Source organism: Zingiber officinale, chromosome 5A (assembly GCF_018446385.1).
Source record: "Zingiber officinale cultivar Zhangliang chromosome 5A, Zo_v1.1, whole genome shotgun sequence".
Lineage (NCBI taxonomy): Eukaryota > Viridiplantae > Streptophyta > Magnoliopsida > Zingiberales > Zingiberaceae > Zingiber > Zingiber officinale.
This window is the reverse complement of record NC_055994.1, coordinates 124,563,224-124,583,068: the sequence shown is the minus strand read 5'-3', so window position 1 is coordinate 124,583,068 and position 19,845 is coordinate 124,563,224. Positions and strand designations below refer to the sequence as shown.

Here is a 19,845-nt window from a genome sequence, read left to right as displayed (position 1 = left end):
TTAAATCCATAAAATTAATAAATTATGGATCGAATGGAATTATATAAGAATACTAAGGTGCTAGGAGGAACGGATCATTTTTTTTTTTACCACATATAACATCTTTATCATTAGACATGAGTGATATAGGAAGGAAAAATCCTTACAATCAAATCATAAGTATTTAGATAACAACTGAATACCTTTCACGGTAACCGGCATTCTCAAATCCCATACAAATTTGACAATACATGGTTAAAGAGATAATTATAAATTTATTTATTTGCACGGAAAGTTTATTAGTTTTATAGATAAATATAAAATTTGTTGAGGAAGGTTTAGTTGATTTAACATCTTGTTTGGAAATAATTTAAGTGAAAAAATTGAATTAAATTTTATTAGAAATTGAATTCCAACAAGGATTCAATTCAACTCAATTTTTATATTTGGAATGAATTAGTGAATAACAGAATTGAATTGAATTCTTTAATTTGAAATCTATTTGAATTGAATTCTATTTTTATACATTTATCATTTTATCCTCATAACTAACTATTTAATAACAAAAACTCTAGAAAATGAGTGTTAGCATACCACTCTTGATCTATCCAAACAAAATGTAGAGGCTACTGAGGAAGTCGTTGATTTTGTTGTTGATTCTGTTTAGCAAGTAAGAACTCGGGAGCAAACAGTCGACAGATGAAAAAAAAGAGAGTTTTAAAAGGGACATTTAAGTAATTCTAGTTCTTCAAGGTAAATTTCCTATCCAAATCAGATGGATTTTGGTCTGATTTACTTTTGCACTATTTCATGAAATTAAATTTCAATTCTTAATGATTCCATATCAAAATTTTATATCAAACAATGAAATTGAATTTCAATTTCACTAAAAATTCAATTCTTAATCTTTCCAAACAAGATGTAAAGGATGGGATTTGGGTTAAAGATCCGACTGATTTAGTAAAATCCGGAATAGATTTACGCCCGTTTCCTTAAAAACCGAAACCCTAGATTTGCTGGATCCTTTGCTCCTTTATCGCAGCCGCCGCCGCCTTGATCCCCTTCCAAACCCTAGCGCTGTGCAGCAGATCGACGATGGGCTTCGACGTCGGCGTCGTCCCCTTCAACCCCGACGGCTGGGGCCCTCCTGATACAGCCTCCGCCCCGCTCCTCCTCTTCAGGAACGACGGCGGCTCCACTCAGCCGGCCAACATCCCTTTCGCCCCCTTTTCCCGCTCTGAGAAGCTAGGGCGCGTGGCCGACTGGACACGAAACCCTAATTTCGGCGCCAATGCCGCTCGTTCGGGGGCTGGAGGCGGCCGCGACGCTGTCTTTGACTTCGCTCTCGACGAGTTCTCTGGCCAATCGGCCGGTGCCGGTGATGACTCCACGTTCCGCCTGGTCGACGGCAAGCCCCCGCCTCGCCCCAAGTTCGGCCCCCGCTGGCGCTTCCAGCAGCGGCCGCAGCTGCCGCAGCGTCGCGACGAGGAGGTCGAGGCCCGGAAGCGTGAGGCCGAGAAGGAGCGCGCCCGCCGCGACCGTTTCTACAATCTGCACCACCGTTCGCATTTTGCCGGCGGTGGTTTTGGCGGCGGTGCCAATCGACGCGACTCTCCCCTGCTCAAGTCGTCCGTCGACATCCAACCGGAGTGGACCATGCTCGACCAGATTCCTTTCTCCACCTTCTCAAAGCTCTCCTTTTCCGTCCCTGACCCGCCTGAGGACCTCCTTGTTTGTGGCGGCCTGGAGTTCTATGATCGCTCCTTTGATCGCATCAACCCCAAGAACGAGCGCCGCCTCGAGCGGTTCAAGTCTCGCAATTTCTTCAAGGTCACCACCACTGACGACCCAGTAATCCGCCGCCTCGCTGCCGACGACAAGGCTACTGTTTTCGCCACGGACGTCATCCTCTCCGCTCTCATGTGCGCTCCACGGTCTGTCTACTCGTGGGACATTGTCATTCAGCGGGTTGGCAACAAACTCTTCTTCGACAAGCGTGATGGTTCCCAACTCGACCTTCTCTCTGTCAACGAGACTTCGCAGGAGCTCCTCCCTGATGCTAAGGAGGACATCAACTCTGCCCACTCCCTCTCCTTTGAGGCTACTTACATCAACCAAAACTTCTCACAGCAGGTCCTTGTGCGCGATGGCAACAAGGTTACTTTCGACGAGCCCAACCCTTTCGCCTCTGAAGGTGAAGAAGTTGCATCTGTTGCATACCGGTACCGCCGCTGGAAGCTCGACGAGGATACTCAACTCATTGCCCGCTGCGAGGTGCACAGCGTCACAGATGTCAAGGGGCAGCGAGCTTTCATGACACTGAACGCCCTCAACGAGTTTGATCCAAAGTACACTGGCATAGACTGGAGACAGAAACTTGAGACTCAAAGAGGAGCAGTTCTTGCAACTGAACTCAAGAACAATGCTAACAAGCTTGCCAAATGGACTGCTCAAGCACTTCTTTCCGGTGCTGATCTGATGAAGCTGGGATATGTCTCTAGAGTCCATTCTCGAGACCACTTCAACCATGTTATTTTGAGTGTGATTGGGTACAAGCCTAGGGATTTCGCTACTCAAATCAATCTTAATACTTCCAACATGTGGGGGATTGTCAAGTCAATTGTTGACCTTTGCATGAAGCTCAATGAAGGGAAATATGTTCTTGTCAAGGACCCAGTTAAGCCACAGGTGCGAATCTATGAGGTGCCAGTAGATGCATTTGAGAATGAATATGTCGAAGAGCCTCTGCCAGAGGAGGAGCAGGTGCAGCCGCAGGTGGAAGAAGATGCTACAGCCAGTGCTATGGATGCAGCAGCAGAAGCAGAGGCCAATGTTGCAGTTGGTGCTGCAGAGGAGGACAATAATGCTGGTGCTTTTGCTGCTTAAATGGTAGTGTAACTGCAATCAAAATATTTTCCCACTGTCAAATTCAAAATGATATCTTTATCCGTAAGAACTTTCTTATTCATCTGGTTTCAAGTTTTTGTCTAATAGAACTGTTTGCTTATTAATTCTGTTTGATCAGGCACTTAGAACTGGCTTTGTTGTTTTAAAGTGACTGTAATACTTGGTTGAATGCTTGTTTGCCATAATTTCGTCAGGGATCATTGTTGTTATGCCTAACTTGTACCTACTTTACAATTTCTTTGGTGCTTCTAATTATCAATTCTTCCTCCCAACTTCATACATTGAGTTGATTTAGGAAAATGTTGCTAATTAGGACCTTGTTGATTTTCTTTAGTGAAATGCTCATGTATATTGAATTTGAAACACTTCATAGACACTTTGAGGTGGTTGTAAGTATCTAATGTTGAATGTTGAGGACTTTTAAAATGGCATTGTTTCTGTAATTTGGTTTGTTTTCCTTCATTAATCCTTTCACCATTTCTCCTCTTGTTGTATCAGTTATCCTCCTTTTTTTTGTGAAACAAAATTGGTCAAGCAATATTATGTTTTATGGTGATACAATTAGAAGATAGAATAGAAATCTACCAGGTGTTTAGGTCAGAATCAAACTCGGGGCAAAAGTCAGAAAAACGTCTTTGTTTTTACTGAATCATCAGAGGGGTGCCCTTGATTTTTTTTTAATAAAAAAACATCTCATCCTCTTGTAAAATGATACAATTGTTTTCAGTATTATTCTCATTATTATCCTATTTGTATCTCTCGCCTAAATTGAGCGTGTTGTAGCAATTTATGAAGTCATAGTTACTACATAGTTTTACTATCTTAAGAAGTCGTAGCTGTTTAGGGATGTAAACGAGCCGAATAATATTAGGTTTGAGCTTGGCTCGTTTAAGTTATATTCGGGCTCGAGCTTGAATCAAACTTTTATTACAAGGCTTGAGCTTGGCTCGTTTTGGAATTATCAAGCTCGTGAACAGTTCGCGTTCGGCTCGTTATTAATTCGATTATCATAGTTAATGAGCTTAATTTGTTAAGCGAGTTCGGGTTCGTTTTCGGACTCATTTAGAGTTTGTTTTTTTTTGGCTCATTTTAAAGTTTGTTTTAAGGTTTGTTTTGGAATTCGTTTTTTGTTCGTTTTAGAATTTGTTTTTTGACTCGATTAAGATTCGTTTTAAGGTTTGTTTTTTGGCTCATGAACCTACAAATGAACATGTTCGTGAGTTCACGAGTCGAATATCTTTAAGTTCGAACTTGGCTCGATAAAATTATCGAGTTCGAAATCGAGCTTGGTTCGATAAAATAAACGAACGAATTTGAACGAGTTTTTTATCGAATCGAGTTCCGAATAACTCACGAACTCATTTACATCCTCTAGCTGTTGTAATATAATTTTTTTTCAAGACTAAAATGATTAAAATTAATAACCCTACGACAGTTTAGTTATAGCAGTGGATATTCTTTGACAACCCGGTACAAAAGGGGCGTCAGTTTTGCCCAACTCCGTGATGCATGATCAAGATATCATTGATTCATTTCTTTAAAAGTTTTTGTTGTTGCGGCTTCATCACCAACTTCACAATTATTTTTCTTAAAGATTTTGCATGAATCTTATCCTTTCATTTTCTTCATATTCAATCTTATTTAGTTCAGTTAAATATTTTGTTTATATTGATCAATGTTTTTATATTACCTTGTGGTTTTCATTCTAAAACATTCCATTATTTAAAACTATAAATCCAATACAACTTTGGGCAAACGTACCTCTACGTTTAATATGTAATGTTTATTAAAAATTTGGTGGAAGGTTTTGTTGGAGGATCGGTGGCCGGCTTGAAAGGGGGTTGGATAGATGGTACCCCTAAATCCTTGCTTCCTATGATGTTAGCGCAGCGGAATACAAACAAATACAAATAGAAAGCTAAACACTAAATACAAGAATGGAAATGCAAACCGCTAACACGTTCGTTTACGTGGTTCGGAGATAACTTGCTCCTACTCCACGGCGTGTTCGTAAGGTGGACGATCCCTCAATCCGTCGGTGGATTAGTCCCCGGCAAACTCCGGCTAGCTCAACCTCCTTGTGGGTGGAGAAACCTCACCACAACTCCAACCAAGAACACTTGGACACAAGAGAACCTTGAGCACTTTGGTGACTACTAATTAGGCTTTAACCAAGTCTAATTTCGTTAGGTTGACCGGCCATCCCAAGCTCCCTCTTATAGAGCTTGGGGAAATCAGCCTTGCTGATTTGCCCGTTACTAGTCGACTGGTCCTTGCACCAGTCGACTGGTGCCAACCCAACGTCTCTCTCAACGGCTATCTATCAGTCGACTGGTCCCTGGACCAGTAGACTGGTTCCAGCCGTTTTGGGCACAGAGAGCTTCTGTGCTCACCACCAGTCGACTGGTCCCAGTACCAGTCGACTGGTACAACCCTAAACTTAGGGTTTCCCATCCCGAGTACATTTCTCTCGCACTCGGACCCTCACGACTCACTTGACTCTTCTTTGCAGCCTTGACCTCTTGCCTTCAAGCCTACTTCCTTTGGCTCTCGTCCCTCGGATGCATCCAAGCCCGCGGCTCGTCCCCAATGCCATCCTTCGCGTATGCCTCGAAGTCGCTTCCCTCGACCCTTGTCCTTGCTGCCTTGTCCACGGTCCCTCGGATGCTTCATCCTTCACCGAACCCGAAGCCGTCAACCTGAGTCATATGTGTCACCTGCAGTCCTGCACAACTCAAGTACACATATCAAATAACGAGGGTAAACCTAACTTAAACCCTTTGCCCAAACACCAAAACACATGGTCCCGCGGACCATTGGGATTGCTCCAACAATCTCCCCTTTTTGGTGTTTGGCAATACGTTTAAGTTAGGGAAAACATATAGCAAATAAACATGCTAAAAACAATGGACTTACGATGCCAAGGCTACATACTTGGACTTACTCCGCCGAATGGACTTACGATGCCAAGGCTACACACTTGGACTTATAATGCCGAATGGACTTACATTGCCAACGCTACACACTTGGCAACTGCTGAATGGACTTACGTTGCCAAGGCTACACACTTGGCAACCGCCGAAACAATGCACCAAGCATTGGAACCTATCACAAGGCTCCCCCTACACCTAAGCTCCCCATTGAGCTAGGATTTTCCCACAGAGCTTTTTAAGAACCTATCCCAAGGCTCCCCCTACACCTATACTCCCCAATGAGCTAGGATTTTTACAACGGGCTTTTTAAGAACATATCCCAAGGCTCCCCCTACGCAAAGGCACTAAAGTTTTCCCAACTAAACCTTACTTCTCCCCCTTTGCCTAACATCCAAAAAGTAATCCAACAATATCCCAATTGTTGAAAACTTATCATCCAAACTGACCCTAAATTCATGTATTAATCCCCCTTGGATCCCATACATCTAAGTGAGTTGACATGGTCATAAACCAATGCTGAAAACAGTTTCAGACTGGTATCAGTCGACTGCCCTAAGTGCCAGTCGACTGCCCCCTTCGACACAACCTTACAGAATCATTCTGTGATCAAAAAACACTGTTACTAGTCGACTGGTACCCTATTTCTGAAAAAAATCAACCTTTTCAGGCCAACTTCAGAAATGCACCAGAAATTCCCTAGACCTCCAAAAATTCCCAAATTTTGTGGAGAGGTCTATTGTACCCTTGTCTACTTAGGAAAAATACATTACAAAATGTATCTATCACCAATCCCAAGATTGACACAAAATCCAAAACTAGCTAAATGGTTCAATTGAACCTTGACCTAAAGTCCTAGTTTTGACTTCCTCTTGATGTATTTGCCCATACCAACCCACAATGCATCCCTAGCATTGGTTTATATGACATCTATACATCCAAAACCATTTATCATGCTATATGAACCCAAATGTCATATTTCTTGCATGAAACACAAACCATGTGTGCCAAATCCCTAGGTTTGAGACTCAAATCCATCTCCAAACCTTTTGGCACACTCCATGGCTCCTCTAGACTCCCAAGTAGTACCCACCTGAGATCCATTTGCCATGGGTCCCAAATTGACTCTTAGAGCTCCCCCTAGAGCTCTTTGTCTTAGCCACCTCCCTAGGTGACTCATCCACGATGGCTAGGCCACAATGGTGCACCTTAGACACATCATCCTTTCCATAATCATATGCAACCCTAGCATATTTCTTCTCATTGGCTTTAGATGATTCTCCCTTGCCCTTATCATGTGCCACCCTAGCACATGGTCTCCTTTTGACCTTGGAGGGACTAGATCGATATCCCAAGCCCGATCTATCATTTTTTGGGTTTTTGACTACCCAACACCATATTTAATCCCTTAGATCCAATAGTGAATCTCTTAAGGAATTTCTCTAAACCATCAAGCTTTGCCTTCAAAGCTTGATTCTCCCTTTCTAGGTTCCTAAACCTAGAGTCAACATGTCCACCTTGGACATTCCTAGACCTACCCTTTCTAGGCATATGTCTCCCCTTCTTAGGATTAATGCCTTGGGCTTCCTTAGGTCTACCATTCCTAGGTTTTTCATGAATTGGCCTCCTAGGGTTTGATCTACATTAACCCTATTCCTATCATGATACTTAAATCCAAAATTTTGCATTGCTACATAATGATAATCATTATTTTTCCTAGTATGCATGGGAACATAAGAATTTAAATTTGACTTCAAATTTAAACTAGGGTTTACCTTACCATTTACCTTTGGAGCTCCCCCTTGATTTGAACTCCTTTTCTTCTTCTCCCATTTCTTTAAATGTGCAAGCTTCTTAAGCTCCTTCTTCTTTGGGCATTTGGTGTGGAAGTGACCCTTCATTCCACATGTAAAGCATACAATGTGCATCCTCTTCTTTTGGGTTTCTTCATTCCTACCACCCATGTTAGCATTTAAAATATCTTGATTGGGTTTAGGAATTACCTTCTTCTTACCCATAGGACATCTACTCTTGTAGTGTCCTTTCTCCTTGCACCCGAAGCATACAATGTGGTCCTTTAACTTAGCGTCGGTGGAGGTGCTCACTAGGTTGACCTCCAAGACCTCTTCTTCATCCGTCTTGGATTCTTCTTCAACCCTTGAGGATGTTGATGATGCTTCTTCATACTCCTTCTCCTCCTCGGAAGTTGAGCATGAGTTAACTTCCGGTTGCTCTTCCTCCTCTTCTTGAGCCATTAAAACCATCTCCTTGGGCTCCACATCCAATTGGTCCTTCTTCTCCTCTTGGACCACTCCATCACTTTCTTCGGATTTTTCTTCTTCTTCTTGTGTAGGCAAAAATTCCTCCCATGGAAATTTCTTCACTTTGCTCCACAATTCAGGGGCGTTCTCATATTTACCTACACCACTTATCACATTAGGAGGTAATAAATCAATTAAAATTGCTATTACCTTTAAGTTTGCCTCCGATCGTGAGGTTTGCTCCTCCGTCCAATGTCGTGTTCGGAGCTTCTTTCCTTTCTTGTCCTTTAGGACTTTGAACGGTTCATTTACCACCATCATGGTGTCCCAATCCGTGTTGAAGAAGATCTCCATCTTCATCATCCAATAGGTGATGTCCCCAAGGCTTCCGCCTTCAAACTTTGGAGGGACAATCAACCAGGCCATCTTCTTATGTGTTGCTCTTCTCGGCGGTTAGTCCAATGGAGAGCGTCCTCGCTCTGATACCACTTGTTGGAGGATCGGTGGCCGGCTTGAAGGGGGGTTGGATAGACGGCACCCCCAAATCCTTGCTTCCTATGATGTTAGCGCAGCGGAATACAAACAAACACAAATAGAAAGCTAAACACTAAATACAATAATGGAAATGCAAACCGCTAACACGTTCGTTTACGTGGTTCGGAGATAACTTGCTCCTACTCCACGGCGTGTCCGTAAGGTGGACGATCCCTCAATCCGTCGGTGGATTAGTCCCCGGCAAACTCCGGCTAGCTCAACCTCCTTGTGGGTGGAGAAACCTCACCACAACTCCAACCAAGAACACTTGGACACAAAAGAACCTTGAGCACTTTGGTGACTACTAATTAGGCTTTAACCAAGTCTAATTTCGTCAGGTTGACCGGCCATCCCAAGCTCCCTCTTATAGAGCTTGGGGAATGCTGATTTGCCCGTTACCAGTCGACTGGTCCTTGCACCAGTCGACTGGTGCCAACCCAACGTCTCTCTCAACGGCTATCTATCAGTCGACTGGTCCCTGGACCAGTAGACTGGTTCTAGCCGTTTTGGGCACAGAGAGCTTCTGTGCTCACCACCAGTCGACTGGTACAACCCTAAACTTAGGGTTTCCCATCCCGAGTACATTTCTCTCGCACTCGGACCCTCACGACTCACTTGACTCTTCTTTGCAGCCTTGACCTCTTGCCTTCAAGCCTACTTCCTTTGGCTCTCGTCCCTCGGATGCATCCAAGCCCGCGGCTCGTCCCCAATGCCATCCTTCGCGTATGCCTCGAAGTCACTTCCCTCGACCCTTGTCCTTGCTGCCTTGTCCACGGTCCCTCGGATGCTTCATCCTTCACCGGACCCGAAGTCGTCAACCTGAGTCACATGTGTCACCTGCAGTCCTGCACAACTCAAGTACACATATCAAATAACGAGGGTAAACCTAACTTAAACCCTTTGCCCAAACACCAAAACACATGATCCCGCGGATCATTGGGATTGCTCCAACAGGTTTATATTTAGCAAACGCTTTTAAAGTATATATATTTTAGATTTTATAATAAATTTATTACATTTTTATTGGGTAATTGCCACTTCTAAACTTGTGTATTTTCTACTAAAGGCTCTGTACGTCTTCTCTTTTTTAAAATACTTTAAACCCCTTTTATAATATATATTAAAAAAAATATGTATTATTATAATTAAAATTTAATTAAATGTCAATAAAGAATTTTTTTTTTGGAAAACAAACTATTGATCTTATAATTATTTAGCACCTTGACACAATCTATTTAAAAATTATATCATATTTTAGCATTTGTTTAAAATTTTAGATTTCCTATATATCATTTTAATAGGAGAAAATTTAAAAATATTCATTTTGTAAAAATTGTCACATTATATGTTTTATTAAAAGGTATTTTTTACTTTTACTATTATTATTCATTTTAACGTGTATAGCTCATTTTAATCAAAATTATTATATATAAAATATTATTATATCAAAATATTTTTTATTAATTTAATTAAAGTTATAACATTTCAATGTAATTTTAATTAAGTTAAATGATTTTAATAAAATTTAAATATTATAAATTAAATGGATAAAAAATATATTTTGATTTAGTAATATTTTGTGTAATAATTTTGATTATAATGAAATGTTATATTTTATAATATCATAGCTGCTACAATAGTTGAATTATCTGTAATAATAAATTTGGAATGTTGGGAAAATGGATCCCAAACTACGAGTACTTTTAGATTTATTTTAATGTCTAATAGGAAAATTTTGTGAGACTAAAATTAGCATTCTTAAGATTAATCGGTCCAAAAAGTTAGATACATGGTGTTAGTTAAAAAAAATATAACAGCGTTGAATGAAATTCATTTGATGATTGATTAAATATAGACTCGACAACAGGTCAGATTCAAACCAGACCTGACCACATGCTGAGTTTGACTCACCCAAACCTATAGCTGTTATCGAGTCAATGAACCAATAACTCGTTGACCCGATTATATGGGTCTGAATCGGAATCAACTCTAGTCGAGCTGGAGCTGGAGCTGGAGCTAGAGCTGGAGCTGGTTCTAGTTAAGGTCAAAAATAATTGTTGAGTTGGCTTATTAATTTATTTTTAATGATGGAAAGACCGTGAAAGTAAGATAAAACCCTTTGTGGATACCTCGGCTACGGCTATTGTTGAGATGCAAGGAGGAAAGGAAAACATGATTATGATTAACTTATTTATCAATTCAACAATTTTTAGTTCAACCGTTTAAAATTGAAACTCGATCATTAGATATTTAGAAAAATTTGATCATTAGATATTTAGAAAATTAAAAAAAGTAAAAAGTATGCCGCTGGATCATTGCCCCAGAGCTAAATGGTGGATTTTAAAACTTGATATTATTTTAATTTGACCGATTCAAATTCAAAATGATCCCACTTTAAATTTATGACTCCCTTACCTCCGAACTATTTAATGGATTAAATTTAAACTCAATCCAACTTTAGTTTTGTGCTCAATAATTTATTTGATCTATTTTTATCTATTCAAAATTTTAGTAAAAAATTAAATTAAATTACGGATGTTATCATAAGTGAAGTTAAAAAAAAACGAATAATTATAATTGTTATTAAAAAAAAAAACTAGGACTACCATAATGAAATAATTTACTATACAAAGACGAGTAGAATTTGTTCTCCTGCCGGTTTCGGTTTCGGTTTGGTTTCGGTTTCGGTTCATTGAACCTGCCCGGGTTGGGGGTGTTGCCATCCTCAAAGCTGAAAAGCCATCGGCCATTTTCTCTTTGGCCTTTCGCCTTACCCAAAAGAGCAGCAGCAGCCGCCGCCACCGCCCGCGATGGATTAAAACTCTCGCCTGACCGCCGCCAATTCCAACCCATCGTTATGGCTCTATCACCCTCCCCCTCCTCCTCACTAACTCCCCGCCCTCCCTCCCCTTCTACCCCCCTCCCATTCTCCACTCCACTTCCTCGTTTCACCCTCTCCGCCATTCGCGCCTCTGGCCGCCTCCTATCCGCAGCCGCGGCAGCTCCGTCTCCCTTCACCGAGGCGCAATCCGCGGCGCGGTACCAGCGAGATGGCTGGGTCTACGCCGCTGACTCGACTTTGTCCGCCCCGAGCCATTCCGTCGATGATCGGGCGAACGAGATCGCCCTCCAGTTGCCTGAGCTCAGGAAGCTTCTCGGGGCGCTCAGGGAGGCCAGGAAATCCGGCGGAGGGAGTGAGGGGCCCGGAAGCGTCTCGCTGGTCGGAACCGGGCCAGGGGATCCGGAGCTGCTGACGCTGAAGGCGGTGCGATCGATCGAGAAGGCTGATCTGATACTTTACGATCGGCTGGTGTCCAATGATGTGCTGGGCTTGGTCAGGGGCGATGCCAGATTACTGTACGTGGGGAAGACTGCTGGTTATCACAGTAGAACGCAGGTTGCTCGCTGTTTTCTTAAATTAAATTAAGGATTCACTTTTCAACTTTCCCTTGCTTCCTCTACAATTCCTGAAACAAAAAAAGAGAGTAATTTTTAGATACTCCGAACTTTTTGTTTTCATGTTATTTACATCGATCCTTTATTTGTCACTGTAGGAGGAGATTCATGAGCTGCTTCTAAGCTTTGCTGAGGCAGGCGCCAATGTGGTGAGGCTGAAAGGAGGAGACCCTTTGGTGAGTTGTATTTCACATTTCCGGAATCAATTATTATGGAGAGGATTGGGAAACAAATATTTGTACTTTCAAAAGGATCTGCATATCCAAAGGAAAAAATTTATCATACTATCATTTTATTCACACACATATTAAGTAGTACATTCATCTTTAGCACCTTCATCTGCTATTTCATTGAACTCCTGGCCTTGTCCTTATTGAGAACTACTAGATGAACTTGAATTTAGAAGGTAAATCCAAATTTGTTTCTGAAGAATAGTAAGATGACATGTTTCAAGAATATGCAGATGTTACCTGAGCTCTCTTATATGAATTCTCGTTTCAATGTTGATGAGACTTGAAGGAAAGGCTTTACCTTTATATTTGTCATGTAGTACAATATATTGATCGATATACTTTGAAACTACAATAGTGAAAAATCAAGCATAGTTAAATCTAGTTACTGAGAAGTTGAAAATAGAAAATCATTGAATCAAAATTACTCAAGTGAACATAGTTAGAAACTAAAATTAGCTTTGGCTTAATTATTTTGGTTTGTGATTTACCCCTTACAGAGAGTGTGGGGCTGCCCCAAAGGGGCTGCTACAGTGACACGGCTTCACCTTTTGCTCCAATGATTGTTGATCGTTGCTTGTTACTCTTTAGGTATTTGGGAGAGGAGGAGAAGAGATGGATTTCTTACAAAAACAAGGAATTCATGTCAAGGTTATTCCAGGTATGGCAACTCAGAAGTGATCCTTATGGTTGTGAATATTGTTAATTATATCAATCAGAATTTTTCTTTCCTAGGAATTACATCTGCTTCTGGGATAGCAGCAGAACTTGGAATTCCACTCACTCACAGAGGCATTGCAAACAGGTAACTGTTGATGTCCCCTGAATGATTCATCTAAATAAATACATGCAACAGGAGGTTTCTTATCATTGTTAGTTTACTTCTCTACTATCTGATCTTCCGATTCTATATTTTCTTTTTTGTGCTTCTTTTGGGATTTGTACAACTTATGCGGAAACTTTGCACCTTTTGACTATGATTTTCCAAACAAAATCTAACATTGTTTAGTTGATGCAAAGTTTCTCATTGTTTGATTGCATAAGTTGTCAGCTATGAAAGATTGAAATGCAGACTACATTGAAATAATATTTACGTGGAACGACCGACATGTAGTTATCAAATTGTACTCTCGATCACTACGACCTTGATTAATTTAAGTGGCGCACTTGATTTTTAATTTCCTTGCAGTAAATTTCTGGGTTCTTAACTATTTTGCTAACTTTGGCCTATTCTTCTGTAAGTTCATGTCAAAGTACAAAGCAATAATTCTTAAAAATATATTCTACACTTATTCGAAAAAAGTTCATCATTAACATGTCTTTCTCATCATATCCTTCCATATATTGTTTAACCCATCAAAAATTTCGTAACAACGAATTAACTTGGCATTTGCTGTTTATCTGCAGTGTTAGATTTTTGACAGGCCACTCAAGGAATGGAGGAACAGATCCTTTGTATGTTGCCGAAAATGCTGTTGACCCTGAATCAACTTTGGTCGTATACATGGGTTTATCGACCTTACCATCCCTTGCTCACAAATTGATATATCATGGTTTACCCACAAACACTCCAGCTGTTGCAGTTGAAAGAGGCACAACACCTCAACAACGGACAGTAAGCCAATGGATCGATCAACTACTGTAGTTGTTGGCATTATACGATCATCTATAGATTTGTTAAGAACTAATTACGGCGATGCAGGTATTTGCCATGCTGAACAATCTTTCTGATGAGGTTAAACTAGCAGAGTTAGTATCCCCAACTCTTATTATCATTGGCAATGTGGTGGCTTTGTCGCCATTGTGGCCTCAATCATCTGAAGGAAGTGTTGCCTCTGGTCGAGAATATGCGGAAAGAAGACAAGTTTCATCCTTGTAACTCTTAATATGAGAAACAAGCTTGCACTCTTGACTAGCAACAACATGCTCATTAAGGTGACAGTGCTTATGGATTTCGGTTCATCGAACCCGAGCATATGTTCCTTGTTGGTGATTCAGATCAATGATCGAGTTGTAGTCTACATGAGGATCATTCTTTTGGAGGAGCATTTCAACTCCATTAGTCGACAATTCGTTCTGGTTTTTTTCTTTGGAAGAAAATTTGAGGCTGATAAGGTGTAGATGATTGATTTTTCTTGTAAGACTATCATGTTATACCTAATGTTCTGTATTAATACTACAACTCGTTCTTAATTGAACTTTTTTTTTTTTTTTTGGGTAATTCTGATTCTTTTATCTTCTAACAGAAAATCTCTAGTAAATAAGCTTGAATTTAATTGAGTTTAATTGTGTCTTTTTTATGTGAAAGGTGAAATCTGTTACCTAACAGTCTTCCCACGATTGATTCATACTATTGGGAAAGAGAGTAAATCAGGAAATTAAAATAAGTCATAAGTCATCATATGAGAGGATATTTTAGTTGGCTTCAGACCCTTGTTCAATTTTAAAAATCTATCATATGGTGATCGACTCGATTATGCCTTGGAAGTATAATTACAATAGATGTAATGATAAAAGTGAAGACTTCATATGGATTAATTAAAGCGTTTTTCATAAAGAGATGGATTAATCAAAGTACTTTTCATAAAGATAGGGTTATATCAAGGATAAGTTTTTAAGTCTATTTTTTTTACATTAATCATAAATGAATTCACTAGTTACAACAAAAGTATGATACTATGATATATGTTGCTTGTAAAATATTATTTTGATAGATGAGGGAATGAGTAAATTTTATATTCGAATCTTAGTAGAAATGTCATAAGTGAAATGTTTTAATTTAGTAATTTGAAAATAAATTTTATAGAATTTAAATTTAATAAGATTAGATGTAATAAAATAATTATTAAGATGGGAAATGAAGAGTTATGTATAATTGATAGTTTTAAGTATTAAGATTTTTTTTATAAAAGAATAGAGAGATTAAGAGATATATCTTACATAGAATATAAGCGGAATGATTGAAATATATTATAAAATACGACTTAAAAGAAAGTTTTACAAAAAAAAAAAGGATTAGATTTGCTATGTTATATAAAGTTGAATAAAAAAATATAAGATGAAGATTTTAAGATGAATGTAAGGACATACAAGATAGGATAAAAATAAAAATATTAAAAAAAAATTGAAATTACATTTGTCGAAGAAAAATTCAGGAAGATACATTTAAAATAGCACAAATATGTATCTAGATGATTAATAAATGATTTAATTCGACATTGTAAAATTATGATAAATATACCTATCAAATGAGGAAAGGAAGATCAAAGGAAATTTAATTAGTAATAAAAATAAAATTTATTTAAATAAAAATAATGATACCAGTTTAATAAAATTTAGTTGTATTTTACTCTTTACAATACTCACATAAAGGATCTCTTTTTCTTTTAAATATTTTTTGCACATATATAATTTTAATAATTAAAAGGACAGTTTTGACGATAAAATTATTATTATATAATCTGATATCTTTGAATTTCAATCCGAGAAATAAATTTTTATAAGTAAAATACTTCTCCCTATCTTTGACACCGCCCCTTGATTTGTCCCCTATGTAAATGACCTTTATATCCCTAACTCCTCCATTTTTATTTTTATTTTTATTTTTATTTATTTTATACTTATATTTTTTTCAATTTTATTTAATTTTTATTTAATTTTATTTTTAATCCATTTTTATTAATCTTTTCATCAATTTTTTTTATTTTATACTTATATTTTTCCAATTTTATTTAATTTTATTTTTTAATCAATTTTATTTATTATTTTTTATCAATTTTTTTTTTTATTTTATATATGCTAGAATCTCTCCTTTCCTTTAAATTACTTTTCTAATTTGATATTTAAATTACCTCCATTTAATTTTGACACATGTTAGAATCTTTCTTCCTTTTAAATTACCCACCTCTAATCTTTGACACATGACACATGTCAGAACCTTTCTCTTCTTAAATTATTCATCCTCTAATCCTTGACATCTATCAAAACAGTCCCTCTCTTTAAACTACCCCTCTTCAACTCTTGACATATGTTAAAACATCTCCTCCCTTTAAATTATCTATCCTCCAACCTTTGACACATGTCAAAACACTTCTCTTCCTTTAAATTACCTCCCTTCCAACTCTTATACATGTCAGAACCTCTCTTTCGTTTAAATTACCTTCCTTCCAACCCTTGACACATGTCATAACGTTTCACTCTATTTAAATTACTCACCCTTAAATTCTTGACGCATGTCAAAATACCTACATCATTTAAAATTATTTCCTCTAACCCTTGACACATGTCAGAACTTCTTTTTTTTTTTTTTTTTTTTTTAATTACCTACCCTTAAATAAGAGATTACAAATATATAATAAAAAAATTATTCAAAAAAAATAAAATTGATAAAAAATTAATAAAAAAATTAAAAAATTGATAAAAAAACAAAACCAAAAAAAAAAATACAAAACTTGGATGAGAGAATAAGCAAAGGATATAAAGAGAAAAAAAAGGTAATGCTAAATGATCAGAATATGATCATCTAAAATACATACATGCATGTATATGCATGAATATTTTAGTAATATCATAAGTATATATTAATTTTATATATATATATATATATATATATATATATATATATATATATATATATATATATATATATATATATTATAATTGAGAGATAAAAATTTATAGTTGATGAACAAAATTTACTTAAAAATAAATAAATATGAGGTCGGAGGGGGAAAAGCAATTCTCGTACCCTTGGGTTCACCTTCCCCAAGGGTTATAGTATTGATCGGACCAACAGATGGAGGCCGCCGATAGTGGACTAGGCGATGAGTGGGACATGTGGACAAATGATATTAGGGACAGAAAATTTTAACTCTATGATTTGATCTTCTCAACAATGCATTGAATATGATCCAACTAACTTTTCTACGGGACCTCATAGAACTTAATGCTTTAGATATTTATTCACCGATGAATGGGCACCACACACAAGTAATTGCACAATTAATGGGCGATTAGTCTATTGGCTTTCAGGTTAATCAAGTCGTTGAGCAGATGGTCCAAGTCCGAATTAGACGTTCCGCCTTCCTCCGTCGCCTTGGCCGAAGCCTCTCGCAGGCGCGCCGCCCTCTTCCTCCTCGCCGCCGCCTCGTCGCCGCTCCCCATCACCTCCGCCACGGCATTCCTTATCGATTCTGCCGACACCAAGTTCCTCTCTTCGGCTCTGATGCTGCACACGGTCGCTCCCGCCGGCACCCCGATCCCGAGCAGATCCACCACCAGCAGCTCGTTGAAGAACTGCTCCGAGTGCAGCGGCCACGTCACCATCGGCACGCCGGCGGCCACCGCTTCGACGCACGAGTTCCACCCGCAGTGCGTCACGAATCCGCCCACCGCCGGATGGTTCAGGATCGAAGGCTGCGGAACCCAATCTTTCACGATCATTCCTTTCCCCGCCCCGATCACCCCCACGTCGAACCCCTCCGGCAGCCACTCCGCCGAGTCGCCGGCGTCGCGCACCACCCAGACGAATTCGACACCGGAGGCTTGCAGGCCGAGGGCGATTTCCCGGAGCTGGGCGGCGACGAGTAGGCCGAGGCTGCCGAAACAGAGATAGAGCACCGAATTGGTTTCTTTCTTGGAATCTAGCCATTGCATGAGCTCGTCGGAGAAGTTGAAAGCCGCTTCCTTCGGTTGCGAGAGGGACAAGGGACCGACGCACCAAATCCTGCCGCCGTCGGATTTCTTGGCATGTGCGATGTAGTCCCGCTCGAGATCGTCGAAGGTGTTGACGATCATTCCGTATCTCTTCTCGCCGTTGGCTAATGCACGTTTAACGAAGTCGCTCGGGTGTGTTACGACATCCGGGAGCTGCGGCCGCGCGAGGTGGATCTCGTCCGGAAGGCCGGGGAGCAGGAAGGGCCGCCGGTCGTCGTGGTCGGGAATGGCCAGTTGGCCGAGGGTCTTCAGGATGACACTGGAGAAGCAGCCGATGCCGGAGAAGGGAACACTCGGTATGCCCAGCTCCTCGGCCACGGAGGAAGCCCAGGGGTAGAGCAAATCGGCGACGATGCAGTCGGCGGAGTGGTCGCGGAGGAGCTGCAGGAACGGCACCTCGAGGCGGTCGATCTCGGCGGCCATTTCGGGCGTGATGGCGTTGTTCTGAGGGTGGGTGATGAGAGCGAGTTCCCCGAGTGGGAGGAGCTGGATGGGGTGGTGGAGGGTGGGCTGGATGAGAGAAATGACGGTCGAAGGGGCGACGACCGTGGCGCGGACGCCGCGGCGGCCGGCGAAGAGGCGGGCCAAGTGGAGCATGGGGATCAAGTGGCCCATGGCGGTCATGGGAAGGAAGAAGAGGTGGAGATCCATATTGGAATTTGAGGAGGTCGTCGTCGTCGTTGTCGTCGGACTTCACTGAGATGAATAAATGGCCGTTGCCTTTATAAGGAACGAAAAATTCTCCCCTCACTAGATTTTATTGTAATTTATGTGAAAGAATACAAATCGCATGGTCCCCTCACTAGATTTTATCAATAGCTAGCAAGATGTTGTAAATCAACTAAATATTAACCAAGTAAAAATGTAAAATGTTCATTTAGTATATATAAGTTTAAATAAATAAATAAATAAATTTAAGTAATTTATTAATAAACTATTTTTGGATTATATTTATGAATAAATGTTCATGATAAATTATATTCATTAATAAAATTTAAAATAGATAAATAAAATTATAATATTACATTCACAATAATATCTAAACAAACTAAACTTAAACTCACAAAAAAAAAAAAAAAAAGAAACAAAACGACCTTGAACAACTACGATTTCAATAGTTTAATTTATTTTAAACTCCATTACCTTATCAAACACAAATTTTGACTCTACATATCTGTCTCATTTACAACCCTATTTATATAGATACTTTTAAGATGAAAACTAAGAGGTGTTCTTTTAATTTTCACCCTAAAAGATTTAACAAGCATCAGATTTATTAATACAGCAAAAAAGACAGGGCTAGCCATCAGACACCAAAGCAAGTGATTGAAAAACATGAGACGAGAATAATTAATACTCTAGTTTCCCAGTAGCATTGTTCATACAATGAAGTGAATCTACAACATAGTGCTTGCAAACATTGGCGTAGCTAGGAATTTCACTCAGGAGGGGCAAAGCGACGGAGTTGACAAATGATGACGGTGATACTGACAGCAAACAATGACGTCGGTTAAGCGAAAGAAATCAATCAAGAAAATTTTACCTCAATTAAAAAGTGTTTTTATGGAACATCTGCGAAGCGACGACGTTAGCCAAGTGAAGACGACGACCATGCAACAATAAATTAGAGTTAGGAAAAAGAATATGAAAGAAATTAAAGGAAGAAAAAAAATAAAAAAGAGGAAAATAAAAGTTCGGGATTAGAGGAGGAAGAAGAAAAATAGACAGTGATCCGGTAGTAAGAACAGGGGACCCCGCCCTGTGAAGTCAACGCCACGTGGAAGCCATAGTGGCAGTTGTCCGTCCGGAGAGGGCAGGGTCCGACCGGACGGC

General features: G+C 39.6%; 3 protein-coding genes across 3 annotated transcripts; 2 read left to right on the top strand and 1 right to left on the bottom strand.

The window, feature by feature from the left end:
- The first annotated feature begins 995 nt into the window (after window positions 1-995).
- On the top strand, window positions 996-3,095 carry LOC121981589 (eukaryotic translation initiation factor 3 subunit D-like). Its single transcript, XM_042534184.1, has one exon. The coding sequence runs from the start codon at window positions 1,075-1,077 to the stop codon at window positions 2,863-2,865; it is 1,791 nt and encodes a 596-aa protein (XP_042390118.1). The 5' UTR covers window positions 996-1,074; the 3' UTR covers window positions 2,866-3,095.
- Window positions 3,096-11,336: 8,241 nt separating this feature from the next.
- LOC121981588 (S-adenosyl-L-methionine-dependent uroporphyrinogen III methyltransferase, chloroplastic-like) lies at window positions 11,337-14,512 on the top strand. Its single transcript, XM_042534183.1, has 6 exons — window positions 11,337-12,008; window positions 12,166-12,243; window positions 12,889-12,958; window positions 13,033-13,102; window positions 13,705-13,912; window positions 14,000-14,512. The coding sequence occupies exons 1-6, from the start codon at window positions 11,469-11,471 to the stop codon at window positions 14,174-14,176; spliced, it is 1,143 nt and encodes a 380-aa protein (XP_042390117.1). The 5' UTR covers window positions 11,337-11,468; the 3' UTR covers window positions 14,177-14,512.
- Window positions 14,513-17,235: 2,723 nt separating this feature from the next.
- Window positions 17,236-18,810, bottom strand: LOC121981587 (UDP-glucose flavonoid 3-O-glucosyltransferase 7-like). Its single transcript, XM_042534182.1, has one exon. It carries the CDS (start codon window positions 18,661-18,663, stop codon window positions 17,299-17,301), a length of 1,365 nt encoding a protein of 454 aa, XP_042390116.1. The 5' UTR covers window positions 18,664-18,810; the 3' UTR covers window positions 17,236-17,298.
- Between the last annotated feature and the right edge of the window lie 1,035 nt (window positions 18,811-19,845).